General features: G+C 58.4%; 2 protein-coding genes across 4 annotated transcripts in view; both read left to right on the top strand.

Moving 5' to 3' along the window:
- The window catches only part of LOC113960767 (proline dehydrogenase 1, mitochondrial-like), a 17,262-nt gene extending 15,976 nt beyond the window's left edge, over positions 1-1,286 (top strand). Inside the window, exon 14 of one of the 2 annotated variants that reach the window (XM_027670519.1) lies at positions 314-1,286. In XM_027670519.1, coding sequence (XP_027526320.1) covers positions 314-495 — 182 coding nt within the window. In that variant the 3' untranslated portion in view covers positions 496-1,286. Of the gene's footprint in view, positions 1-298 lie in introns of both variants that reach the window. The other variant, XM_027670520.1, reaches the window with a different exon arrangement.
- A 4,260-nt stretch (positions 1,287-5,546) lies between these two features.
- Positions 5,547-26,258, top strand: SCARF2 (scavenger receptor class F member 2). 2 transcript variants are annotated; one of them, XM_027670523.1, is made up of 12 exons: positions 5,921-5,971; positions 11,354-11,412; positions 12,310-12,352; positions 13,039-13,140; positions 13,432-13,951; positions 14,056-14,274; positions 14,673-14,801; positions 17,652-17,755; positions 17,835-17,952; positions 19,379-19,500; positions 23,763-23,915; positions 24,245-26,258. In XM_027670523.1, the coding sequence occupies exons 5-12, from the start codon at positions 13,470-13,472 to the stop codon at positions 25,447-25,449; spliced, it is 2,532 nt and encodes an 843-aa protein (XP_027526324.1). In that variant the 5' UTR covers positions 5,921-5,971; positions 11,354-11,412; positions 12,310-12,352; positions 13,039-13,140; positions 13,432-13,469; the 3' UTR covers positions 25,450-26,258. The 2 variants fall into 2 exon arrangements, with proteins under 2 accessions (XP_027526323.1, XP_027526324.1); XM_027670522.1 differs by lacking the exon at positions 12,310-12,352 and having other exon boundaries at positions 5,547-5,971.
- Positions 26,259-27,167: the final 909 nt, after the last annotated feature.

Here is a 27,167-nt window from a genome sequence, read left to right as displayed (position 1 = left end):
TCTTTTTCTCCCCCCCCTTTCTTTTTCTCCCCCCCCTTTCTTTTTCTTCTGTTTTTCCCCCACCACACCCCCCTTTCTCTTTCCCCCTTTCTCCCCCTTTTCCTCCTGTTTTTCCCTCACCCCCCCTTTCCCCCTCTTGCCCCCTTTATTCCCTTTTTGTAGCCATTTGCCCGCTTTCTTCCCCTTTTCCCCTTTTTTTCCTCTTCCCTTTCACCTTTTTTCCCTTTTTTCTTCTTTTTTTTTCTTCTTTTTCCTTTTTTCACATTTTTTTTTGCTTTCTCGGCACTTCTCTGACCAGCCTCTATCCCTCTAGGCCAGGCTGGCTTCCCCGTGTACAAGTACGTGCCCTACGGCCCAGTGAACGAGGTGCTGCCCTACCTGTCCCGCAGGGCCCAGGAGAACAGGGGCTTCATGCAGCGGGCAAACCGGGAGCGGGACCTGCTCTGGAAAGAGGTCAAGAGGCGCCTCCTCGCAGGAAACCTTTTCAGCCACTGACCCCAACCCCGGGGCTCCTGTGCCTTCAGCCGGAACCACTGTCACCATTCCCCACCCCAATTCTGCTGCAGCTCCCCTTAGCACCCTTTGCCCTTTGAGACAAGTGTCCTTGTTGCTGTTGAACCACGCACACCTTCTGGCAGTCGCTGCTGTGGGATTGCCCCATCCGGCACTGCCCCGGGGATGTCCCTCTGCCATCCCACAGCCTCTTGAGCTGTCCCAGGGGGCACTGCTGGGGCTCTCCTGCCAGCCCTGCCCCATGCCTTGGTGAACACTGTCCCGGAGTTTTCCCCTGGCGGGATTGCGCAGAGAGATTTGTCTGTCTGCTCCGTGTCATGGGCTCAGGTACAGGTGGGCTGGGTGACCTGGGCACAAGCTGGAGACAAGCCAAAAGCTCCTCCAGCCTCTTCTGGGACTGGGGCTTTGTCCCTTCCACACCTGTGTAAGGGCTGGGTTGGTCCCTGCTGCTTGTCCCAGGACAGCCACTCCTTGCCTGCTCAGCAGCTTTGCACTGATCAGAGCTGGGCAGGTCCAGGCTCTCCCCCATCCCCCAGGATAAGCTGAGCCAAAGCCTCCTGGGGTTGTCCATCCTCAGGCACACGTCCAGTGGAGCAGGAGGGGCCAGGGGAGCGGGCTGGCCCCATCCCTGTGCCGTTCCTGCCCTGCCCACAGTCCCTGGCTCCAGTGGTGGACCAGGGACAGTGGGAGCACCCAGAGCTGGACCACAGCTCAGCTCTGCTGTACACTGGATTTGCAGAGAATGGAGATGATTAAATCACAACTGTTCCTGCTCCTGTCTCTCCCTTGGAGTTATTGGGTAGCCACCTGTCCCCAGGCACTGCCCTGATCTCAGAGAGGGGGTCAGTGCTGCTCTCAGCCCTCCAGCTGCACACTTTGGCCAGAGCCAGGGCTTGGGGAAAGGAGCCAGAGGTGGGCTGTACAGAGTGAGGCCAAACTTCCTGGGCTAGGGATTGGAGAAGCTGTGGAGCTGCCTGTGCTGGGCTTCGGAGGAGCTGGAAGCCCTAGAGCCTCCTCCTACCTGCAGAGGAGGGTGTGGCAGGGGAGAGCCTTTCCCCACCCTGAGACCTGCTTTTGGGGGATGTGCACCCTGCAGGCTTTCACACCTCAACATAGCACCAGTTATTTCTGGGCTCTGCATGACCACAGGCGTATCTGGGATTCCCTGCCTAAAGCTGTGGCACTGTCTCCTTTTTCCCTGGATCAGTCCCTCACAGGGGTGATGTTTAGATTTCCAGAGCTGTTCACCTTCTGCCTTTTCTCTATCTGAGACTCTCCTGCCTTAAAAAACAACTGGAGCAGAGCAGGGAGCATTGCTGGAGCACAGGGCCAGGGCTGCTGGAATTTAAAAACGGTACTGATGCAGGCAGCAGCTGGGCTCCTTGTGTTTCAGGGAAGAGGGAAGATGCTCCAGACACTGGGCTGCCTCTCCAGCCCTTGCAGGATGCTGCTGCAGTGGCATGCAGCACACTGGTGCCCCAGAGCCTGAGCTCTGCTGGATTCTGGATGCAGAAATAATCCACTATTATGACCTTATGCAAAGACCTCCAGGCATCTGTGTAGTATGGCAGGAGGAGCCCCTCTTGACCCTCCTTTTTTGTAGTTAACCCCCTCCCCATGATAAGATGACTCGACAGCCTGGCTCGGAGGTGTTATGTGCTGCTGTTTGCAGAGGCTGTCTATGGGTGCAGAGTGCTGCCTCCTGAACACCTAGGGTACTGAATGTCCTTGAAACATCCAAACCCCTGGTTCCCTGCAACCTGGCATGGAATATCCTAAGCTGGAAGGGACCCACAGGGATCATCGAGTCCAACTCCTGGCCCTGCACAAGACACCCCAACAATCCCACCATGTGCCTGAGAGCGTTGTCCAAACACTCCTTGAGCTCTGACAGCCTTTGGGCCATGACCACTGCCCTGCAGAGCCTGTTCCAGTGCCCACCCACCTTCTGGGGGAAGAACCTTTTCCCTGATATCCAGCCTAAACCTTCCCTGGCACAGCTGTACCCATGCTCAGCCAGAAAACAGCAACTGCCTCTTCTATTTCTGGGTGCACTGACACAACCAGGCTTTCCCCATCCTGCTCAGTTTTAGCTCTTGCTGCTGAACACTGCTTTCTGCTTGTCCTGGAGGAAGAGGAGGCATGGAATGGTGGTGCATGTGCCAGGAGCCATGTTGCAGCATTCCTGTGTGCAAGGATGCTAGCTGCAGCAGGGGGGGAGTTGGAAGGAGAAAGATCCCATATACTTGCAGCAACCATCTGGGCAGCCTGGCCACATCAGGGTATCCTATGACACCCCATGCCCCTCCACGCAGTCCTGCCCACCAAAGCAGCCACAGGGATTTTTGAAGCGTTGACAAAACAGCATCTTTTCCCTGAGTTTTGTGTTCAGAAATACTATAGTGCTGGGGTTCCTTTTTTCTGTGGTATTTTTCCAAAAACAGTTCCACAGGAGACAGACACCTGGCAGAGTCTGAAACAGGAAATGCAAGTGGTGTGTGATCGAAAGCATGGGCCATGCTCTGCATGGGCAGCAGCCTTGCCAGGATCACAGGGAGAGGAGGGATGGGTGGCTGGTACCTGTGGGCTGCGCAATCCTCCAGGCCCTGGCAGCACCAGCCAGCCCAGAGCACTGTAAAACCTCCCTCTGCCTCTGTCCCACAGCATCCTCCGCTTCTCCAGCCTCTTACACCAGTTGGCAGCCTCTTTTGAGGGACCAGTTTATCTCCCTGGCTATGGCCCAACCCCTTCTGTGAGTTAGACTGGTGAAAACGGAGCAGCTGGAGTATGTTGTCTGCTGGTGAAGAGGAAGAGAAGTTAAGTTTATAGAAGCCAGAAACCATCCAAAAGCAAACATCCTCACACAAAGCACCAGCATGGGGAAGGTGAGGCAGCGTGAGGCTGTCCTGGCCCATCATGACCGGGGCAGTGGAGCACCAGGGCTGCTCAGCACAATGGGGAGGGGATGAAGAGAGCAGGATAGGAAGAGAATCCTAGGATGGAAAGAGCCAGAGCAGGACTAAAAGCTCGAGGTGGGCACAGCTGCCAGAGGAGGCATGGGAATACCACCACCAAGCCCAGATTCCTGCCTAACTTTGGAGTTGACCCCTCCCCATCCCACTTTCCCTGACAGAAAGGGTTGTGGTGAGCTCAGCCTGAGGCTGAGTCATCCTAAGGGAGCAATTTGTGCCTCCATGGTCTTCACATTCCTGCTCCTGTGAGCAGGGTGGGACAAGAGGGACAGGGATGTGGAGGCAGGGGGAGATGGGCATGGTATGCTGCTTCTTGGTGCTGCTGCCAAACACATGGAACGTGCCAGGGCTACAGAGGGGGAAAAGGAGGGGGAAAGGGAGTGCTACACAATGGTTATATTCCCACTGGTAAGACCACTAGAGACTTTTCCACTGGGAGTCACCTGTCTGAGCAGGAGAGAAGCCTTCCCTGCACATCAGTACTGCAAACACCGAAGGTGGTGAGAACCCACCAGATGCACTTACTCTCTGCTCGATGCAGGGATCCCTGGGCTGGGAGGGTGCTCAGGACACCACCCAGAACTCCCAAATCCTCTCCAAAATAGTGCTGCCCAACTCATGCCTACTGGGACAGAGGCTCCACATCCACAGGAGAGCCCCAGAGGTATGTGACCCTCAGAGCCAGCTCCATGGGAGATGCACTGTCCATACACCTTCCACAGCTCTTAGTTTGCAAGCAGCCAGCACTTCACAAGAGACGGATGCAGCTATTCAGCTGCATTTGTGCCACCATGGGGGAGATGGCCAGGGTGTCCTCATCCACACTTTCCCCATACCACTATCAGATGTCCCAGGAGCTCAGAGAAGCTTGAGGCATCGCTTGCAGTGACCATTGAGATGAACAGGCAGCTGGCCCAGGGTGGTGGCCAAGGAAACCCCAGCCCATTCAGTGCTACTGCACTGTCAAGCTGAGGCAATTTATTGACCGGGCTGCCCTACCAGGCCTGAGGTGTGGGACTGCTGCGGGTGCCTAGGGTGTCCCCCCAGTTCCCAGCTGTGTCCTTACAGTGAGTTAACCAGTGGCTGCTCTGAAGCCCTTGTGTTCCTGTGCGGGGTCATGCTTCCTTGGCACCACATGGGTTCCTGCATGGCTCCCAACAGTCTGGGCCAGGCTGCCAGACACATGGAGATGCCAGATCACTGCAGCTGGACCTGCAGGACAGCTGGACACTGGGGCTGTCACACACCTGGGGCTACCAGACCTCTGGGACAGCCAGATCCTGGGGCTGTCCGGCACCTGGAGCTGCTGGATCCCCCAGTCAGCTGGCCCCCTGGTCTGCCTGGCTCCCAAAGACCTGGAGTCCCAGGGACCCCCAGGAGAGTCAGACTCTGGGGGCTGTCACACATTTGGGGCTACCAGACCTCCAGGACAGTAAGATCGTGGGGCTGTCAAGCACCTGGAGTTGCTGGATTCCTGGGTCAGATGGATAATGGGGCTTTCAGGCTTCTGAGGGCTGCTGGACCACCCAGACAGACTGACCCATGGGCCCTTGGGCACTCAGGTCTGTGGGACCCCTGGAGCTGCTGGAACTCCAGGTCAGACAGATCCCAGGGCTGTTGTGCATCTAAGGCTGTAGATCCCAGACACAGCCAGATCCTGGGGCTGCCAGACCCCAGGGACTCCCAGACCTCTGGGACAATCAAAACCCGGGGCTCTTGGACACCCAGGGCTGTCAGGCCCCTGGAGCCGCTGGGTCCCAGAAGAGCCAGACCCCGGGGCCATCGGTCTCCCGGGGCCTCCCGGGGACCTGGAGCTTCCAAACCACCGTGACAGCCGATCCCCGCTGCTACCGGATCTCGGTCCCCTCCAAACCCCGGGGGCACTGGACTCCCTGGACTCCCGGGAGCTGCTGGACCCCCGGGCTGCGCTGGAAGCCAGGACTTCTCATCCTCCCATTCTCCCTCGGGGACCCTCCTCCCGTTCGGCGGCGCTGCCCACCCGGTGGAGCTTCCCCGGGGCCGTCGGGGCGGCGCTGCCCGGGGCCGGGGCGGTGGCGGCGGCGGCCCCCGGAGCCTGGCCCGCCGTCAGGGGAACCAATGCGGAATTTCCTGGCTGGCGGCGGGGCCCCTCCCGCCGCTGCCGAGAGGGGCGCGGGGGAGGCGGCGGCGAAGCGATCGCACCGCGGCTTCCGCCCGCCGAGCGGCAGCCGGGACCGGCGGGGACCGGGGCGGGCGGGGACCGGGAGCGGCGGAGCCGGGGCGGGGGGACAGCGACCGGCCCCGTATGGGCTGTGCCGGGTTCGGCCGGGCCCCGCCGCTCCGCCGGTGATGGAGGCCCGTGCGCTGCGGCCGCCCCGCCGCCCCCGGGCCGGGGCCGCGCTGCTGCCGCTGCTGCCGCTGCTGGTGCTGCTGGTGCTGCCGGTGCTGAGCCGCGGAGCCGCGCAGGAGCTGAGCCCCCGCGGCAGGAACGTCTGCAGGGCCGGCGGGTAGGAGCGGGGGCGGGCAGGTGTGCGGGGTGTGCGGGGCGGGACGGGACCGGACCCCCACGGCGGTGCGGGGTCGGGGCCGCGGGACAGGACACGGGACGGGCTCGCCGGTCCATCCCCCATCCCGGGCAGCCGCCGCGCTGGGCGCCTTCCAAGACAAAGTCCGTCCTGTGCGGGGCTGAGGCGGGGGGAGCCGGCGGCGGTGAGAAGCCGAGCCTGAGTGGGGCCGGGGCGGGGGCTGGTTCTGATCGCCGGGGTGCTGCGGGGAGCCGGTCTTGAATGCCCTGGCTCCGGTCCCGCACTCCACCGGGACCGGTCGTGTTGAGGAGAGCCGGTCCTGAATTCCTTTGGAGCCGGTTCTGTACACCCCGGGGCCAGTTCTGCTGTGGGGAGCTGGTGTTTGGTGTCTCTGGGGATGGACTAAGGGGAGAGGTAGGGGTGGGGGGGAAATCCTGCATCCCTGGGGCAGAATCTGTGGTGGGAAGCCGGTCCTGGGTGCCTTCAGGGATCGGGTTGCACTGTGGGGGGTCGGTCCTGCACCCCCCGGAGGCCGGTCATGCTACTGAGCCTGGACTGGTGGGATGCAGGATGCTCTGGGTATCATGGTGGAGCTGTACCGGGCTGCTGATCATGGTGGAGTTGGCAGCTTCAGGACCCTCGGGTTTGGCTTCAGAAAGTGGGTGCTGGCACTGTCTAGCTGTCCCGGGGGTCGCATCCTGCCTGCCTGGCCAGGGGCAGGGTCCTGGGAGGTGGCACTGCTGTGTCCCCACTCCCAGTGCTCTCTGTGTCCCACAGGTTGCTTTGCAGAGCATCACCTCAGCCCAGCTTCTCCACAGAGCTCAGGCATGGTGCTGCCCAGGCTCCTGGGCCAGGCTGGCCAGAGCAAAGGGGGAGAGTGCCCACAACTACTGCCTCCTGCCTGGGAGAGCTGGATCCCCTGCCCCTGATTGGGGGGCCCAGGCCATAAATGCACCTTTACATCTCGCCCATGAGGTCAGACGAGTCCACAAGGAAAACATGTGCTGTGAGTGAGAGGGGCCGCATAATGGCTCCATTCAGCAGGGCCGCAGGGCGCTGGTGCCCCCTCCTCAAATTACAGCCTGAGTTTCCTAAGGAGGCATTTCACGAGCCAGAGCAGCCGCAGCTTTGCCCGTGCTGTTCCACAACAGGGCAGGATGCAGGGAGCTGTCCCTCCTCCACTGCCTGTGACCTGCACAGCAAAGCTGCCACCACGTCCTGGGGATGGGGTGCCTGAGTGCTTCCCCTTGCACAGGGACCCCTCCCATCCACACTGGATGAAGGTTGGGAAGATGCTGCGCCAGCCCTGCAGGGCTTGGACTCGCTCTCTGTGCCACTTGTGGGGTGTGCAAGAGGCACTGGCTGTCGAGTGGGACAGGATCCATGGGATGGGCAGGGAGTGGTGTCCATCCTCCTGTGGGGACAGGACCTGAAGACAGCCTGGGAGCTGGGGATAGTTGGACAGGGATGGTCCCTAGGAAGCTCAGATGATGTTTGCATCACTTTTCACCCCTCACCCTTCTGCAAACCCTTCTTCCCTCTCCACCCACCTGCCTGGCACCCACCACCATCGTGACCATGTACAATGGGCATGGAGGACACTCCATATGTCACCATCCAAACCTATCCTGTTGGCCCCAACGCCCTGGTGCTGCAGGTCCTGCCCTGTGTCTGGGGCTGGGGGCAGAGGGGCTGGAGGTGGCCTGGGGTCCAAGTGTCCCCCACCTGAGCCTGGTGAAGCTGCTGCTTGGACTCTAGGCTCTGCAAAGCTCATCCAGGCATCCTGTGGAGATGCCACCACAGGTTTTGGAGGGCTCAGGGGGAGGATTATGTGATTTCCTGAGATCTGGCTTGCAAGTAGCAATTCAAGAAACTATTTAGGGCAGAAGAAAAGGGCATATTTGGGGTTCTTTGGGGTTTTGTGTTCTAAATGCAACTTGTCACTAAATTTGAACCTCTCTTATGATTGGTTGCCCATTGGCATGACCCTCTCCAAAGGTGCTGGTGGGGATGCAGGCTGGTGACAGCCTGGGCACTGCTTTGTCCCTGTCCTGCTCTCTTGCTAACGCTCTCATTTGATAATCTTTGGGGGTTACTTACTTTTATTTTCTTTCTCTGTCCAAATGGTTTCTGTTTATGTACATGGTCCTACTCCTGCCTGCCCTGGGGATCTCTGCCTGCCTACACTCCAAAGCTGGGGTCGGGGAGCTGCAGCTGGCATCAGCTGGGGGTGTGCCACTGGCTGGGACCTGCTGGTACCAAGAGTCTTGTGTCACACACAGTGAAAGCTGGGTGGCACCAAGTGATGGGTAACACAAAGAAAGAAGGAGATTAGCACTGGGGTGATGCTTGGGAGAAGCAGCGGGGCAGGGATGGAGGAGCTCTGGGGATGGGGAAGGTGCCAGTGATGCTCTGAGTGCCAGGGATATCCTGGGTGTCCACAGGGCTCCTCTGCAGCTCCATCCAGTGGGCCAAGCAGGGAGGTCTCACGTGGGACCATGGGCAGCAGCTCCCACCCGAGCCCCAAGGTCTTGCTCCTGCTTTCAGGGGTGTGACCCTGCTCCTCATTGTTCAGGGAGGGCTGTGTTGGTCTGGGTGAGGAGCCATCCCTCCTGCCTCAGGAGCCCTCTCCATAGCTGTTGGTAGAGAGGACGTGTTACAGGGAATGATATAGGATACTAATCCACAAGAAAAATATTCTGCCTCTGTGGAAACCTCAAGATCCTTTGCTGAGGTCCCACTGATGCTCAGCATGAGCAGGATGTGGCCATGGGCTGGGGCCAAGGCTGGCATGGAGCACTCATCCCTGCAGGTGACAGCTTCATATCTGCCCACATCCTGCTCCTCTTCCTCCACATCAGCTGAGCTCCCCAGCCCCAGCCACAGTTTGGAGGCAGTTTTTCCTTTTTCTTTTCCCAGCATTTGTAGCACTTTGATGGAAAGAGAAAGAAATGGGAAATGTATTTGCACTGGATGTCTTCAGTGGCATGTCCATGTGGGTCAGGAGCAAGCTTTTAAACACGTCTCCTAGTTATCCCTTTCCAGTGATCATGGGGCAAGTGGAGCTCTGTTAAGGAGCTGAGGCCATGAAACATCTTTTAGTCCAACATGCTAATGGGCACTGGTCACCTGCAGCCAATACTGCCCCTCCCTGTGGCTGGCTGTGCTCAGGGACCAGTCCTGGTACCATACTGGGAGCACTGGTTTCCCAGTGCTGCATCCTGGCTACCTCTCCTTGCCACAGGAGAGATTGATTGCTGTCAAAGCTGCTAATAAATGAGGCATGGGCTGAGCAGGGTGTGGGATGCCATTAGCAGGCACAGGCAAAGAGAGATTAGCTATCGGGAAAAAGATAAGCCCAGAAGATAAGAGGTGGTGGGCTGGATCCCAGCTGGTGGTGGTAGAGGTGCCGCTCGCCTCCTCCAGCTCATGGCAGAAGAGTTTTTCCTCCTGCCACTGTGTTACAGTGACTCCCAGCTCCCCACTGTCAGCTTGGGGCTTTCATCAAGAATGATGCATTTTGGCGCATCCCCCATGATGCCCATTTTGGTGGCCAGGCTGAGCCATTGGAGAGAGGAGGTTTCCCAAGTAGAGAGGTTTCCTCTTGCAAACCTGCAATGGTTTCATCTAAAACCCCACCAAACTGAATTTATGAAGAGTGGAGTGGTGAAAGCAACCCCAGTGAACAGTGGGGGCCTTGGCCATGCCATGGGAGGGCAGAGGCACTGTGGACCCTTCCCCACCTGAGCATCCCAGCACAGCTGACAAAGCTTTTCAGGACGGGCAGCCTGAAGCCTCTTGCTGAGAAGAACCTTGACTCCAGCCCACCCAGTCCTCAGGGAGGTGATTTGGTGGTTGACCTGCCTTTGCCTAACCCCGTGCATCCCCCTGCGTGTTTGGCAGGATCAGAGCCCCCCCCTCGAGCCCCGGGGTCCCCACGATGGGGGGTGTACGTGCCGCTGCCATCGCAGCGTCTTGCGACCGCTTCCACAGGCTGCATAGATGGAGCTATTTTGGGCTCTGGCTGCAAGGCATTTTTTCCAGGCCTCGAATCATTTTTGTGGTTCTTTTCTGCCTCCTTTCCAACTTTTCACCATCCACGAAAAGGGGGACACGATGCTTCTGGCTCAGCCGTATGGGTGCTGCCCGCCGAGGGGCCAGTGGTGGGAGCTGCATCCCCAGTACCCCAGTTTGGCCAAGGGGCTGCTGGCAGCTCCCTCCTCGGCCCCAGGACAGGGTGGTCTGGCAGCCAGACGTGGTCCTGTGACTGCGCTGGGTTTCGAGCGAATACTTCCTTGCTGTCTCCTCCTCTTCTGCATTTGTTACGTATAAAGAGGAAAAGGGAAAAAAAAAGCCAAATGCATTCCAGGCTGTGCTGCAGACCAGCCCGGGTGAAGTTTTCCTTGACTGCAGCAACTGCTTTGACTGTTTGTGACCCTCCAGCATCACTCCCATCGCCCGTGGGACCAGGCAGCGTGGGTCACCCTGAGGACAAGTGGGTGGCTCTGGGGATGAGCAAGGGTCCCCAAACAGGGATTTCTGTGAGATCGTGGCACAGGGGATGTACTCCCCACATTCACTTGCAGCATCATGAGCCTCTGAACGTTTGCTTGGAGGAGTCATTGACCAAGTGCAGGTGAGGTGTCCCTGCGTGTCCCATCCAGGCAGGGAGCTGAGCATCCCTGGCTGAGCCTCTGAAGGGGTCTGAGCCCCCATCCTGATAAAGCTTGTGCCAAACATATCTTGCCTGATAACCCTGTGCCTAGTGCTCCCTAGAGGTGGTGGCACTGCAGGACACCCAGGGGCTCAGGGACACATTCCAGTTGCCTGTAGTTGGCATCCCCCTGCTCGTACATGGGCACATCTCCTGGGAGCTGACTGTGCTCCAGCTATTCTGGCCAGGTGGTTCCAGCCTGCCTTTGGGGTGCCAACCCTAGGCCACCCAGCAGCAAGCCTGGGGTTCAGGTCATGTTTTCCCCTGGGACATTTAGAATCTTCCCTTTTTTCCCAGCTTTGGGGAGGGTTCTTTGGATTATTTATTTTTTTTTACTGTAGAGGTTGCAAACATGACTTTTGCTGTTTCATCACTCATTAATGGGAGGAAGTGGTCTTGTCCTTGCTCCTCTAGTCACCTCAGTGGTTGATGGTACATCTCAAACAGCACCCATGGGAGGCCCCCAGCAGATCCATAACTCCCTGAGTGCTGGAGGAAGAGCCAAGAGCTCTCTCTGCCCCATGGGGATGCAGCAACCCCTGGCAGGACCTCTCACCATCATGGCTTCAGTGCTCCTGGTGGGTTCTTGGGAAGGACCAGGACTTTCTGAGGGTTGTAACTATTTGTGATGCTTTTTTTCTCCCCTGCAGCTCCTCAGTGCTTGTGTGCTGCCTAGGATGGAGGCAACAAGGAAGCGAGTGTTTAATAGGTAAACACTGGCATTTTGCTTTGTTGGACACTGCCCATCATTTGCTGAGCCCTCCTGGCCTCACCACCACTGTCGGGAGCCACTCTGATGTGTCCTGTGGCTGGGATCCCCTGTCCTGGGGACTGCAGCTGGGGTCCTGCCTCCCTGCAGTGCTCTAAGCCAGCATCACGTGGATGGAAAGGGTGCTCAGCTCCAGACCTGGGCGTCACAGAGCTGTGGGGGTTTCTCTCCTTGACAGCCAGCTCTTCTAAGGATTTGGGGCTGCTGCACAGGGACCCAAGGGACAATGAGGTGTCCCCTGGGGTAAAGGTGCAGCTGCAGGGATGGGAATGAGATTCCCCACAGGTGCTCCAGCAGTGTGGGGAGCTGAGCCAGAGCCTCTGGTGGAGAAGAAGCTGCCCATACCAGGCACATATCTATCGTGGCCCCAGTGGGGAGAGGCCGCTGGGGCAGGCAGGGACCACCTAGCCTGGGTTGGGGCCATACAAGGTGTCACAGCTTTTTACTGGGGCCACAGTGAGCCCAGCATGGATGCTCATCATGAAACCCTGGGAGCATCATCCCCTGCACTGCCACCACAGTGAAGGTGGCTGTTTAGGGTTCCCTGCAGTCTCAGCTGGCCATGGGGCTCACCACAGCCCGGGAGAGCCGCAGGTGGCAGTTCACAGCTGGTAGCAAAGCCCACGTAACCAACTAACCCACTGTGCATGAGCCCTGTAACCGCTCGCTGCATGCTTTGGGAATGGGATGCATCCCCTTTGGAAGGGAGAAGGACAGAATCTACCAGGACAGTGTGGGGAGGATGGTCCCACAGTGAGCTGTCCCCATCTCCTGCCCCCCAACCTGCACTAACTGTTAGACTCACTGCTCCTAACCTGTGTAATCTGTCTATTTTAGGGGTTTCTATAGTATCCATCACCGTAGGTCTAACAACTCCCAGGTAAGGTGGTTGGGGTGCGTGGTTGTCTCTCCCTCTCCCGATGCCTAAGGAAGCTTGTCCAGGGTCGTGTGGGATCTGCAAGTGCACTGCAGTGCTGCCTGTCCATGCTGCCTGTCCCACATACTGTGCCTGCCTGGCTCCGGTCATCGGCCTCAGCACAAGTTCCCCTCAGCAGGAGAGGGGCAGGTGGCCTTTGGGGGCTGGTGGCCATGCAAGAGAGGCAGTGGTGGGGTGGGAGTGGCACTGCTGTGGTCTATAAGGAGTGCAAGGAAGGGGACCATGCTCATGGCTGCCCACAACCCCTCTATCTCATGCCCCCATCTCCCCTCTGTCAAGGCAGAGCTGAGCAAGGGACAATGCCCCACTGGGTGCAGCTGCTGGCATGGATGAGGCTTGGCTGGGTAGCAGGAGGCTGGTGGCCAGGATGGAGTTGATCTGGGTGGCAGAGTTGGAGCTGAGCTGGGTGACAGGAGGCTGGTGGCATTTTCCTGGCGAGGGTCCCATGCAGCCACCATGGTTGGTAGGATGGTGATAGTGCCACAGCTCAGCAGCACTCAGAGGGCTACTGCACAGCCCTTCCCCTGCTCTGGGGGGCTTTGGGAGGGCTTGGGGGAGCAGGGATGAGCAGGCAGTGCTCAGGGGAGCAGGCACTCACACTTATGCCTGCCGTCTGTTTGTGCATCCAGCCGTGTGCGAGGGGAACTTTACCTGCAAGGAGAACGAGGTGTGTGTCAGGCCCAGCGAGTGCCGTTGCCGCCATGGCTACTTCGGCGCCAACTGCGACACCAGTGAGTACTGGCAGGAGCCCTCCTGTCCTCAGCAGGGTTCACTGGGGTGGCCCCAGCTTATCCTGGGGTGACATTCCAGAGCAGAGCATCGGGGATCGGGCTTTGAATGCTTTTGCTCTGCCTTTGCCTGTCCCCCGGGCATTGTCCCTTTGCCGGGGTCTCCTCTGAAATCCAGTGCGCTGCAGGGAAGAGAGGGAGGGTGGTGGTCGAGAGGTCCTGTTGGGACTGTGGGTCCCTTCAGCGGTAGGGTTGTCCCCCTGGGTAGTCTGGGGCTGATGGATCTCCCTGCAGAGTGTCCGCGGCAGTTCTGGGGTCCCGACTGCAAAGAGATGTGCAGCTGCCACCCCAACGGGCAGTGCGAGGACGTGACAGGTCAGTGCACCTGCAACCTCAACCGCTGGGGTCCCAAGTGCGAAAACATCTGCCTCTGCAAGCATGGCAAGTGCGACCAGAAGACAGGCAAATGCACCTGCGAGCCCAACTGGTGGGGCCCGCAGTGCTCCAGCTCCTGCTATTGCAGCCACAACTCTCAGTGCGACCAGCAGACAGGCAACTGTCTGTGCCAGCCCGGCTGGTGGGGCCGCGGCTGCAACAACCAGTGCTCCTGCAACAACTCGCCCTGCGAGCAGTTCACGGGGCGCTGCCAGTGCCGGGAGCGGACGTTTGGGCCCCGCTGTGACCGCTACTGCCAGTGCTACAAGGGCAAGTGCAACCAGGTGGATGGGACCTGCACCTGCGAGCCAGGCTACCGGGGCAAGTACTGCCGCGAGCCGTGCCCAGCCGGCTTCTACGGCCAAGGCTGCCGGAGACGGTGAGTGGCCAGACTCTGCTGGGTCTGATCCGGCACTGGTGGGATGCAGCAGCAGGAGGTTTTGGGGCTGCACTGAGTGATGGTCTCCCCCTTGGCCATTGCAGGTGTGGGCAGTGCAAGAGCCTGCAGCCGTGCACCGTGGCAGACGGGCGCTGCCTGACCTGTGAGGCGGGCTGGAATGGCACCAAGTGTGACCAGCCCTGCTCACCTGGCTTCTACGGAGAGGGCTGTGAGAAGCTCTGTCCCCCTTGCAAGGATGGCCACACCTGCAACCACATCAATGGCAAGTGCTCCCACTGCAACCCGGGCTGGATCGGAGACCGGTAAGTGCAGCTGGATCCTGGCAGAGTGATGCTTGGCTTCCCTGATTCTCCCTGCTCAGGGAACAGGGTTGCTGAGGGGTTCTGCAGCCCTGGAACCAATCCTGGGTACAAGAGTCTGCAGGAAAGCATCCCAGCTTCAGAGCTAAGCCTCACTGCAAGTGCAAGACATTACCTGGGCATAGGGCACAGGTCTTGCAGGCTCCCCCCAGTCCCATGGACTGAGCTCTCAGACACATGGCTGTGTCAGAGAGCTCAGTCCATCCCTGTACACCTTTCCTGGCTTCAGAAACCCCAAGCCACCACAGTGACATACAGCCCGATCTCCCTGCATGTAGGGGGATGCCAGGGGTCCCCAAGTGCCATGGATGCTCCAGCCATCTGCCCTCATCCTTCCACAGGTGTGAAACCAAGTGCTGGAATGGGACATACGGGGACAACTGTGCCTTTGTCTGCAGCGACTGCGTCAACGGCCAGTGCCACTTCGAGACCGGGCGGTGCCTCTGCCACCCTGGCTCCCACGGCACCTAGTAAGTGAGGCACAGTAAGCACACTTTTGGGGGTGATGCTCAGGCACCTCCTGCCCCATTGGGTCCTATGTGGTTCTCAGCTGAGGGGTTTCCTACTGTAGAAGCGCTCGCAGGTGATAATTCGGATGATGTGGGGAGCAGAGGGGGAAGGACGTGCTCACAGAACCGTTAGCAGCAAGGTCATGCTGTGAGAGGGATTGTGCTTTAAAATGCCTATTTGACAAAAAAAAATTGACAAAATGGTGGTTTGTTGGGTTTTTTTAAGTCCAGGATGGAATTTCTATCCAAAAAGAGAGAAGAAACCACATCCCAGAGTAACGAACAGCCTCACGGGCATGGCGTCTGCGGGGGGTCCTGCTGAAAGCTCTGCCTCTGGCCAGGGTTTTACCCGGGTCTCCTCCTTCCCCCTGCCCAGGGAAGGGGTGCAAGGGCCTGCTCACATCCCTGGGTGGGTTTTCACAGCATGGGACTGAAATGTTGTTTGAAAACAAGAGGAAAGAGTTTCCCACCCAGCTGGGACATGCAGACAGTTCCTCCAGGTCCTGCCGGGTGGTGCTCAGGATTTTCCAGCAATTAACTGCAAGGGTGATGGCAAGGACAGGGATTTGGAGCTGGCATCCTGCCCATCCTGGCATTTCATTCAGGGCATAGAAACGAGGAGCATTTGCATTTTGGGGTTTATTTTTGTGGGGCTTCACCTACCACTCAAAGTGCTGAAAGAGCCACTGGCACAGGCACCAGCTCAGGATGCCCGGCCTGGGCATCATGGCCAACTTTGGTGGTGAAGGCAGAGGTGAGAGGGTCCCAGTGCTCAGCAGGGGGGGTGCAGTGATGCTTTTGGCACAGTGCCAGAGGACAGAACACAGATTACAGAATCATGGAATCAACTAGGTTGGAAAAGACCTGAGATTAAACTGTTCTGAGCCCAGCACAGCACCAGGACTGTGGGGGTGGAGGATGCTCAGGATGCAGCCCAGCCCCAGCAATGTCCTGGTGCCATAACCACGAGCTGAGCTGTGCCACGCGCTGCACGCCGGGCGGGCCCAGGGAATTCCCAGCGCTCAGGCAGATCCCTGTCACTATGTGCAAACTAGTGTTTTTGTCAGCAGCGTATAATTTTACTAAAAATGGGATTTCTGGAAGGAAGGCAGAAGCAATGTCCATACCATGAAGGGGTATCCTCTCAGCTCTGTGTCGGGAGGATACTAAAGGAACAACTGCTAAAGTGTGCACAAAGTGCTTTATCTTTTCCCTGTCTTTGCCAGAGTTGTCAGGACCCTCCTGGAAAAAAATCACACCCCTCTGCTCTCCTAAAACCTCAGCCTGGGGCAGAAATGTGAGGCCAAGTGGTGGGGTGAAAGGTTTTGTGTTGCTGAGGGAATATCCCTGCTCCTGTTCTGCTGCATTTGCTTCCCAGCACAGCCATTAGAGTGGACAGGGGGGCTCAGCACCCATCCTGGCGGGTACACGGCAGGCACACGGCAGGCACACTGTGGGCACACGGCGGGCACACTGCAGGCACATGGCAGGCACACAGCAGGCACACTGTGGGCACATGGTGGGCACACGGCAGGCACATGGCAGGCACACTGTGGGCACACGGCAGGCACACTGTGAGCACACTGTGGGCACACGGCAGGCACACTGTGGGCACACAGCAGGCACACGGCAGGCACACGGCAGGCACACTGTGGGCACATGGCAGGCACATGGCAGGCACACGGCAGGCACACTGTGGGCACATGGCAGGCACACGGCAGGCACACGGCAGGCACACTGTGGGCACACGGTGGGCACACTGCAGGCACATGGCAGGCACACGGCAGGCACACAGTGGGCACATGGTGGGCACAAAGCTTGGCCTAGGCAGCACTTTGCAAGTCCTTGGAGTGTGAAATGGGCTGAGCCGCCCACAGGCACTGTGCCAGGGACTGGGGGCAGCTGCATCTCTGGAGGAGCAGGTTTGGGCTGGGGCCCACTGGCTCCTTACAGCTGCGGCTGCTGCAGCCAGGACACAGCTGGTGGAGGATTTGGTGTCCAGCAGTGCTGCTGGCATCTCCAAATCTGTCTGAATCAGGCTCTGCAGTGCCTGGCCCACAGCTGGGGAGATGGATTGGATTGGTCCCACTCCCGAGAGGCCCAGGTGCTTTTGCATGTGCCTGGTGCATGTTTTCCATGCTCAAGTCCTTGATGCTCATGGACTGGTGCCCATTCATGCATGTCCCCATCGCCTTGGTGACTCCACCATGGAGGTCATTTTACCAGTGGTGGAGATTTGACACCAGGCAGAGCTGAATGGGGGGGACCCACTCTGATGGAGTGGATGCCTTGGGGCTCCTCTGGTTTTTTTCCTTCTTGGAGACCACAAAAAAAGAAAATCAATCTGGGCACCTTCCCAGCTCGTGGCCACTGCAGCTCTGCGCAGCTTGGTAGGGATGGGCCTTGGGGTGCTGCAGCCACATCACTGCTGAGCTGAGCTGGAATCCCTGTGCCTGACGCCAGGGTGTCTTTAGATGTGACTGCTGGGTTAATGACCTTTCCTTATTACCATGTCTAATGGTAATGGTGAAGGGGAATGGTAAATGGGAATGGTAAATGGGTGAAGGGGAGCAGTGACAGCGTCAGAGATCCAGCTGGGCCAAATCCCCAGAGCAATGGGCAAAACTGCTGGGTGGGCAATGGGCTACTGATCCTTGTAGATTACAGGGTCCCTCGAGGTGTGGTTGAGTTGTCAGAGCAAGGCTGGAGAAGTGCTTCTTGAAGCATGAAGGGCTTGGGAGAAGGTAGCAGCCAAGCGGCCCCACATTGCTGTGCCCGATGCACCACTCTCATCCAGCCCCTTCCCTCCAGCTGTAACCTGACTTGCCCTGCTGGACGCTATGGAGCCAACTGTGCCGAAGCCTGCAGCTGCCACGACGGCGCCTGCGACCCACTGACAGGCGCCTGTCACATGGGTGAGTGCTGGAGGGCACGAGCCAGGGCTGCCACTGCCACAGGGCTGGCACCAGGCTGAGCCATGGGTCTGCCTTGCAGAGGCCAACCAGAGGATGGGGGTGATCGGGGCAGGGGCCCTCCTGGCACTGCTGCTCATCCTCCTGCTCTCTCTGCTCTGCTGCTGCTGTGTCTGCCGCAAGAAGGACGAAGCCTGCAGGTGAGTACCGGGAGGGATCTCACCAGGCTGGGAATGTGGGGGACCAGTGGGGTCTGGGATTGACAGGGGGATGCAGAGACCATGCTGGGACAGTGGTGCTGCGGGGAAACTGAGACAGAGCAGTGCTGCCCACGTGGCACCGTGCTGGTCCCTGGGGTCTGAGCAGGTCCTGCTGCGTCATTGGGGCTGATAGAGGGGCTCAGGATGAGCCCTGCCTGGGGAGCCCCTTCCTACTTTCCCTGACTTTGTTTCCCTCTTGTGGGCCAGCACTTTATGGAGACCCACCAAGTCTCCTCCAGTCTCCAGGGGGTTGGAACTGATCTGCAAAGGGAATCCTGAAATACAACAAGGGTATTAAGACGTGGTCAAGACCCCCAGAACAAACCCCTGGGCCATGGAATGAGACCTAGGGAACAGGGATGATGCTGACTGTTCTGCATGAGGATGATCAGGGCTGGGAGAGTGAGTTCCTGAAGCAAGGTCAGGATGTTGGCAGCATTTTGGCATCACCAGGTAACATCCCGCCATGAGGACAGGCATAGGGACAGACCCACAGCAAGGAGAAATGCTTCTGCTGCTTAGCAAGGGATGAGAGGACTGTTGGAGCTCCTCCGGCTGCAGAGAAAACCCCCTCGTGCCACCAGCCACTGCACAGGAATTTTCCAGAAGCCTCCCCTTGCAGCCCTGCCAGCTCAATCCCAGCCCAGCACAGCTGGCTTGGAGAGCCTGGGGGCTGCAGGAAATTATCCTGCAGATAAAGCACAAAGGCAGCCCTGTGGGCTGAGGTATGGCACTGGGAGAGGGGGAATGGTTCCAGTTTCGTCTCTCCCAGGGTGTCCGGACCACAGTGTCCCCAAACCTCTGGGTGACCCGTGGTGCTGTGCCAGTGCAGTCCCTTGCCAGAGCATCCCGAGGGATCACAGCAGCAGTGGGCACGGCACAGGTTCCCTCCCATCCACATGCGAAGCCACTCACTCCTGCGGCTGCAGAAAATTGCTTGAAAACTCAACCCCGGGAAGCTTCCAAACCAGAGAGCAAATAAAGAGAAGCCATGTGTTTGGCTTTGGATTGGGATGATTTTAATTTTTTTTAAAGATTCAGAGTCTTGACTGGGTGTTGTGGGTGTTTTGGGGCTGCACTGCCAATGGCCATGGCTGGTTCTGGTCTTGCCACCATCCCCTGGCACTACTCTGCTTCCTGGTGCAGTGCAAACTGGTGCTCAGGGCTGGCAGCAGCCAACTCCCTGCGCCCTGGGCATGCCCCTGCTTTGATCCACCTTATTATTGTTCCAAAACCCTCTTTGCGTTTGCAGCATCCCTGAGCTCTCTGTTACCTGTGAAGGCTGTCCCTGTCACCCGTGAAGTCTGTCCCCACCGCAGGGAGGGGAACGGTGCCTCTCTGACAGTGCCATAACCTTCTCTTGCAGCTCCAACCAGGACCCAGCAGCAGCCAAGAAACCGCCGAGACGCTTGTGCGGGCGGTTCAGTCGGATCGGGATGAAGCTCCCCCGCATCCCTCTGCGCCGCCAGAAGCTGCCCAAGGTCGTGGGTAAGATGCTGGAGCTAGGGAGGGTGCAGAGAGCCAGGCAGGCTCCAGGGGCTTTATTCCTGTAAGGGCAGTGTGCGTGGCTCCTTTTGAGCCCCAAACCAGGGTGGTGAGCATGGCAGAGCGGTGACAGGGACGTGTGTCCTCAGGAGAGTTACCATGATTGGTGCAAGCCTCCTGGCTCACAGGGGCTCAACCCTTTCTGATTGCAGCCTCTGGATCTCCAAGCACGTAATTTTGCTTTGTGAGGCAAGGGTGGTACCTGGTGCTGGAGCTCTGCTTAGAAGTTTCAGATTTTGGGTTTACTCTCCTGAGGTTTCTGTGGAGAGAAATGGTCCCTGTCACTCAGCAAAATGCCTCCTTTACCCTTTTGGTCCTGAGCTAACCCTGCCCCAGCTTTGTCTGGAGCCAGAGCACCCAAGGGGGATGCTCCCCCTGCTGCCGTGTGCAGCAGAGTTGTGGGTGGAGGGGCAGAGACTTGGGTTGAGCTCCCCACACTGCCTGGGCACAGAGTGGGCTTGCAGGGGACTGCTCACACCTGGCAAAGCCCCTGACCTGGCGCTGTCAGGGCTATTGGGGACTCCCTGCATCCAGGCAGCTGGGGGATGCTGTCCACTCTCACCCTCCTTGCACCTCTGCAGCATGAGGAGCTGGGGATATGCTGCAACCCGTTGAATAAACTTGGGGTGAAGGCAGCACTCCCCACCTTGTGCTAGATGGGGTTCAGCCCCAGCCTCCTTTCCTGAGCCCAGAACTTTCGTGGGCATGCCATGCTGGTGGAATGCCCGAAGCAGTCACATCCTAGTGCACAGTGGCTCAGCGTGAGGCCAAATTCCCTATCCCAGATGGACACAGAGGTGACCCTAATCCCTGCACATCGTGCTTGAGCTTCAGCATCAAAGCTGAGCCCTCACCACGTGGGGCACAGCAAAGCCCTGCCTGGAGCAGGGTGTGTCGGGGCCCAAGAAACATTCCTGCTGCAAGGATAACAGAGGATCATAGAGGCTGTGTTTGTGGAAGGGGCCGGGAAGGGCTCAGGGAGGACAGAAGGTGCCTGTGTGCGGCAAGGGCAGGGGGGACTCACAGGGGGCTGCCTGTGCCTTCCCCGTACCGGCCCATGGGCAGCTGGCACCTGTCCAGCCAGTCTGTGTACACAGGGCAGCAGCGGCCTCGGGAAAGGCTAAGGATGCTCAGGATGGTCTCAGGTCCTGGCAGGGCTGGGGCTGTTCCTGGAGTCTGTTATGGGGCTGAGGGTTGTTATTTCACTGGAGGGAAAGGCTTTGGTCAGGGATTGCCTTGTGTTATCCATCACAGCAGAGCCCTTGTGGGTTCCAGCAGCTCCCAGTCCCACTGGTGCGTGGTCTGGTAATGCCTCCAGACCCCGTTGGGTCTGGGGACTCCCTGGGTGACGAGGACCTGTTGAGTTGCCTGTGGCAGATGCATTCCTGATGCCTGGTAACCACGCTGCCACATCAGTATGTGGCCCCACCTGGAAGCCGCAGCAGGCAGTATCTGGTGGCAGAGGCCACTTGTTCCCTGCACTGGTCCTGCCCCAACAGGAGGGTCCAGGGTATGCTGAAGTGCCCCATTGCAAGTGCCAGGTCAGTGCTGGAGGTGCTCAGGACCCCATGGCTATGTTGCAGTGAAACTGGTGCTGGCTGATGCCCAGTCGATGGTCACTCTGGATCTGTTCACGTTCTGGGCCAAATGTTTACTGGAACCAGGTGGGTTTTCCCATCTGGGCTCAAACACCAGTGAGCACAAGTCTACACGTGGTAGAACCCTCCCAGGTGAGACAGCAGGTCTTGAAGCCCCACTGATGCTCATCAGGTGCCTGGAGCCCCAGGTTTCTCCCTCAAAAGCTGCTCCCAACCTTGGCACCAGCTTTGGATCCACATCTCCCTGGGGATTACATCTGAGCTGGCAGCCTGCAGGGCCACATCCTGGGCTGACACCAGCAGCCGTGGTGCCAGGGTTTGGGCATCCCTGTGTGTGGGATTTGCTCATTGGAGTGTCAGTGGTACCAGCGTGGGTCTCAGTCCCATGTCACCCCACAGATACTGGGGCTAACCCAAGCTCTGCCCCCCTCCACCTCATCTCCTCTCCAAGCAGCAAAGATCAACCAGCCCTGAGGGTGATGCCGATCATGAGGAGCTTGGGCTGACTGAGAGACGGTGGCCAGCAGGGCTCTGGAATCCCCCTCTCATGGTCCTTCTGCAGCTCGTCGCTGCTCTATCCTGGTCTGGAAACCAGTTGGCCACCGTGCAAGCAAGGCTGGGGTTGGCACCCTGATGCTGTGGCTCCAGGAGATTTCAGGGAGCAGTGGCAGGAGAGAATATGCAGGAGGCATCCACATTTCTCCCTGCCCCACCAGCCCATGATATTTTGCCCAGGGGAAATAAATCCCTGGGGACCCCAAACTTCCCAAAATTTCTGAGTGAGCTGCATATCCTCTTTTCATCCTTTGGCTGTATCCTGGGTCTCACTGGAGTCCCAGAGATGCCTCATGGCTGTAAGTCACTTGTCACGCCTCCTCTCAGGAAGCATCTCCCTTCATCTTCTTCCAACCGGCTGCTTTTAATTTTCTCTTTTTGGTTTTTATTATAAGGAAAGCCATTTTGGAACTCTGCTTCCCCTTCTCTGGGTCGTTTGCTCTTTAAATATCTCTGCTTGGGTTTTTGTACCTTAATCCAAGAAGCCAAACTATGCAGGGACAAACGTGCAGCACTGCCATCATATTAACAGCCCTGCATGTCTGAAGCCAGATTCCCTAAAAATGGATAAGTGTTCCAGTGGGCATCCCAATAACACTAAATTTTATTGTAAAACAAGGATATGGTGCAAGAATCAAACAGTCCGAGCAGGAAATTGCAGCACGACTGGGATACAATTGGGATTGGGATGCAGTTGGGATGTGCAGGCAGAGCTTACAAATACCTGGAAATATCCATGTACAGCTGGGATCCTGTCTGTGCACAGGATTTTCACAGAATCATGGAATGTTCTCAGTTGGCAAGGATTATTGAGTCCAGCTCCTGGCCCTGTGCAGGACAAGCCCAACAATCCCACCATATGCTGAGAGTATTGTCCAAAAACTTCTTTAGCTCTGGCAGCCTCAGGGCTGTGACCACTGGTCTGGGGAGTCTGTTCCAGTGCCCAACCACCCTCTAGGACCACACTTTTGCAGCCCTTGCTCCAAAGTAAGGCCCTGCCTGGCCTTGGAGGCAACTTGTCACTGTCCCAGGGGACAAAAGCCAGCATTATAGGGATTGGGACAAGTGCATCTGATGCTGCCTGGCTCTCTGGGAGGGTCCTTCCTCCCAGCTGGTTGTTGCCACAGTCCTGTGGGTACCCAAGGGCAATGCTGAAGCTGTGAGCATCTGGGGAAGCCCTGCAGGGTGTGTTGGAACATGAACTTATCCAGCAAAAAGCCTCAAAAATGATGAAGCTGAAAAAAACCCCATCCCTCCAGCCCAGACAACTATCTGCTCAGCTTCCTTATTTCATTTTTTAAACAACAAGTTTTTTTTCTGGTGGTTTGTCTCTTCCACTCGGCTTCTCTGCAGGTGGCCCCTTGGCGGGGGGGGTTGCTCCTACTCAGCCTCAGAATGGGAGAAGCTGGCAAAGGGATCAAAAAGTGGCAGAATTGGGAAAAAAACAGCGATGTGCATCCCCTGCTGCAGGCATCCTTTTATTATCCTTCTGCGTCCTTGTGCAGAAGCAGATGGAAAAGGAAAATGCGGTCAGTGATGCTGAAGTGGGAATTAGTGGAACTAAAGCTGGCAGCTAATTTCTTCCCCTGAGAAGGGGACAGCTACAGTGCTAGGACTCTCTTTGTGAGGTGGCTTTGCCAGGTTGCACAGCTCATGGGTGACCACCAGGCCACTCACTGTGTCCTGTGGGACTCAGGGTTTTGGGTAGCTCATCCCTCTGCCATGTACATCCTCAGTCTGGACAGTGGAGACCATCCATGGAGAGGGGGATAGATGGAGGTGTGAGGCTTGAACAGGCTCTGCTGCCCATGGCCCAAGCATGGGGGATGCTGGTCACCACCACTGCAGGTTGATGGCTTTTGTGGGCACTTGGCTGGAGGACCTGGTGGGGAGGTGCAGTGAGAGCTGTGCCTGTGCCTTGGATGCTGTCCCTGTCCCCAGTACCACCGGGAAGGTGGGCAAGGGTGTGCAGCATCCCACCCTCCTGGCTGGGGGGGGGGTACTGGGGGATTTGGCAAAACGGGCACTGATAGCTGTTCCTTACCCTTGCAGTGGCCCACCATGACCTGGAAAACACCCTGAACTGCAGCTTCATCGAGCCACCCTCTGTGGTGGACCAGCCTTCCCCATCCTGGTCATCCCGTGGCTCCTTCTCCTCCTTCGACACCACAGACGAGGGGCCGGTGTACTGCGTCCCCCATGAAGGTGAGCAGGGGGTGCATCCCCAGGAGACTTTGGGGACATTACCAGGGGCCTGCTCGAAGAAGAGGTGTCACCCTTGCACAGTGGGGATCGTTGTCACCCTGGTTTCTCGTGCCCCAGGAAGGGATGCAGGTGTTAGTCTTGCCTCCCACGCAGTTTCAAAGCTCCCTCCTCTGGCGTTTGCTGTTCCAGGGTTTAAGAGCCAGGAGGTCCCTGACTGGGAGGCGGGAACAAGGGGAGTCCAGGGGGAGCCCACTGTCCGGCAGGAGCATCTCGGTCCTTCCCCTCGTCAGGCACATCCCACCTAACATCCCCGTGCTCTCTTCCCACAGAGAGCGTGGGTGACAGCAGGGACAGAGGGACACCTGCCAGCCCCGGGGACAAGCTGGTGGCCCCCACTGGCGGGGAGGAAGCAGGGGAATACACATTCCTAAAGGAGACCGGCTCTGTCAGAGCCTTCCCGGCCGACAGCAGTGAGACACCCCTGCTCAAGTCCTCGGACAGCGAGCGCTCCTCCTGCGGCTCTGGCTCGGCCGGCGCCGCTCTCTACGCTCGGGTCGCCCGCCTCTCCAAGCAGTCCAGGGAGGAGGAAGATGCCACTGCAGAGCCCCGCAGCCCCGGGAAGCCACCATCCCCAGAAAGGACCAAGCCCCGTCCCCCAGACCCAGCCACTAAGCCCAAAGTCTCCTGGATCCACAGCAGGTACAACTCTGGCCAGTCCAACTCGCTGCCAGCACCCAGCCAATCCCCAGACAGAGCAGCTGCCCATTCCAGCAGCCCTGAGCAAGGACAGGGCTTGGCCAAGAGGAAGAGGAGCCCGAGCGAGACATCAGCCAGTGTGCAGGGCAGAGTGGAGGAGAAGGGCAGCATGCGGGGCAAGGAGAAAGCACAGAAGCAACCGAAGGAGCCTGGTGTCCCTGAGGGCAAAGCCAACCTCACCGGGGAGCCCCAATCACCCTCCAAGCCCAAGCAGAGGAGCAAAGCCAGCTCAGAGCCGATGGAGAGCATCAATGGGGCAGTGCAGAATGCCTTCCGAAAGATGGGCACCTTCCAGCCGGAGCGGCGGGTCGGAGACTCCAAGGATGCTCCTTGCAGCCCTGGCACCAGCAAATCCCGCTCTGAGCCACTGCATCCCCAGCTGGCCTCCGAGCTGGCTGCCCAGCTGAAGGAAAAGACTCAGAGCCTCAACAAGGGGGACGGAGGCACTCGGGTGAATGGGGTGGGCACTCAGCGGGAGAAGCCCACCCCTCCACAGAAAGCCAAGCGCTCAGCAGCCGCCAGCGGCCAGAAGACCAGCAAACCCTTGCTGCCCACCTCTCCCCACCTGCAAAAACTGATCCCTGGGGCGGCTGAGCCGGCAGCCGGGGAGCCTAAGTGGGTGGAGAAGCCAAGTGCTGACAGTGGCCAGGATCAGGTTCTTCCCAGCGAGCAGGCAGCCAAGAAAACCCCCATTAAGAAGCCTCCCAGGAAGAAGAGCCGAGAAGCCAGCCTGGAGCCATCCAGGGCAGCTGCTGTGCCCGCCCAGGCAGTACAGTGACCAGGAGCCAGGCACCAGCCCCACACTGCCTGGCCACACACCGGGAAGAAGGACATTGCCAGCACAACCAGTGGATGGGAGAGCCTGGACTGGGCAGGGGGCACTGGAAGAGCCTTGAGCCTCCATTTATCCCCCTGGGCCACTCATCCTCCTTTTTCCTTTAGTCACCCCTGCCCTATGACCTGGTCCCTCCATCCATGCCCTGCTCCTGCTCCCTGCCTGGGTCTGGCAGCTCGCCCTCCCTCCCCACGCAAGGCAGGACCACAGGGAGCCGGCCCGGCCGCCACCCCAGGGGGGTCCGTGCGTGGCATATCCCCCCTCTATTTTGTAGCAGTATTATTGATTGCATAAGCAGCGCTTGTTGTACTAGACGTGCCCACGGTATATTCTGCAGTAATGGAGCCGCTCGCTTCCTGCATCCCACTCTGGTCTGTTGGGCTTGCAGAGCACCGGAGAGCTCCTCTCACTGAGCTGCTGTTCAGTGCCCAGGGCAGTGCCAGGCATGGCCCACAACCATCCTTGGCAGCACACCCCCTGCCCCAGTGCCCTGGGCTCCAGGCACAGCTCTCCATTGCCGGTCCTGCCGCAGATGCGCTGTGCCGGCCTGGGGTCGAGCTGGTTTCGACTGATGCCACCCTTCCTCTGCCCTGGGGCTGCTCCTGTCCAGGAGGAAGCGCTATTTATGGACGGAGCTGGACACCCTTCGGGCTCCCGCATCCCATCCAGCAGAGTTGGAGGGATTAGTTTGGTACGAGAGAGCCTGGCACCTCTGCAGAGCGCTTTCCTAATAAAAGTGTATTTCTTCCATAGCTGGATGCCATCTCTCCCTGCCCAGGCTCCCCAGGGGCTGGCAACATGCTGGGAATTGCCTAGTCTTACTTTGGTGCTATCCTGGTCCTAAGTGGGATGCAGTGGGGAGATGGATGACATTGCAGCAAGTACAGGCAGGTGGTAACAAGCAGCAGATGGGGGGAACGCAGGTCCCTGCTGGGGCTGCTGCTATGTGCTCACCTGGCATCAGGAGACCAGCCCTGGGGGCAAGACAAAGAGCCCCTCATCCCCCAGTATCCAGCATACTCCCGGTGACTGACACTCCCCAGTGTAGCCTCGGTCAAGAACCTGCGGTTCAAGAGAGCTGTGGCCACTGGGCAAAGAGAGCCCAGCCCTGGCTGGGTGCTCAGGATGCTGGGACAAAAATGTGGGAGGATACTGGGGATGGCAGTGGCTGCAAGGCTCTGACCCCAGCTTTCTAACCTCCTGCCCAGAGGCTGCCAACCCTGGCAGCATTTGAGGTCTCCACACAGACCCAGACACCATGCTGCCATGGGGAAGGCTGGGACAAGCCCAGAGGCAGCTGAGAAGCAGGAGCTTCTCCCACATGGCTCCTGCCCAAGATTCCTGAGCAGAAGGATGTTTCCTGCCATGAGAATTGGGGCTGTCTGCTTCCATGAGAGCCGGGAGCATTGGTGCCCACCACTGAGCTATCCTGAGCTCTGCCCACAGTGGGGGATCATAGAATCATAGAATCAGCTGGGTTGGAAAGGACCTCCAAGATCATCAAGTCCAACCATTGATCCAACCCCGCCATGGTTCCCAGACCATGGCACTGATGCCACATCCAGTCTCACTTAAACACCTCCAGGGACGGAGAATCCACCTCTTCCTTGAGCAGCCCATTCCAATGTCTGATTTCCCCCTCTGTAAAGAATTTCTTCCTA

Source organism: Neopelma chrysocephalum, unplaced genomic scaffold (genome assembly GCF_003984885.1).
Source record: "Neopelma chrysocephalum unplaced genomic scaffold, ASM398488v2 Primary Assembly neopelma1_96873, whole genome shotgun sequence".
Classification (NCBI taxonomy): Eukaryota; Metazoa; Chordata; class Aves; order Passeriformes; family Pipridae; genus Neopelma; species Neopelma chrysocephalum.
This window is presented reverse-complemented; position numbering and strand designations above follow the sequence as displayed.

Bases quoted from the DNA above. Each gene is read 5' to 3' on its own strand.
- SCARF2 (XM_027670522.1), top strand. From the start codon at position 5,583: ATGCGGAATTTCCTGGCTGGCGGCGGGGCCCCTCCCGCCGCTGCCGAG. The intron at 14,275-14,672 runs GTAAGTGCAGCT...ATCCTTCCACAG, and splicing joins CCGGGCTGGATCGGAGACCG to GTGTGAAACCAAGTGCTGGA. The intron at 23,916-24,244 runs GTGAGCAGGGGG...CTCTTCCCACAG, and splicing joins GTACTGCGTCCCCCATGAAG to AGAGCGTGGGTGACAGCAGG.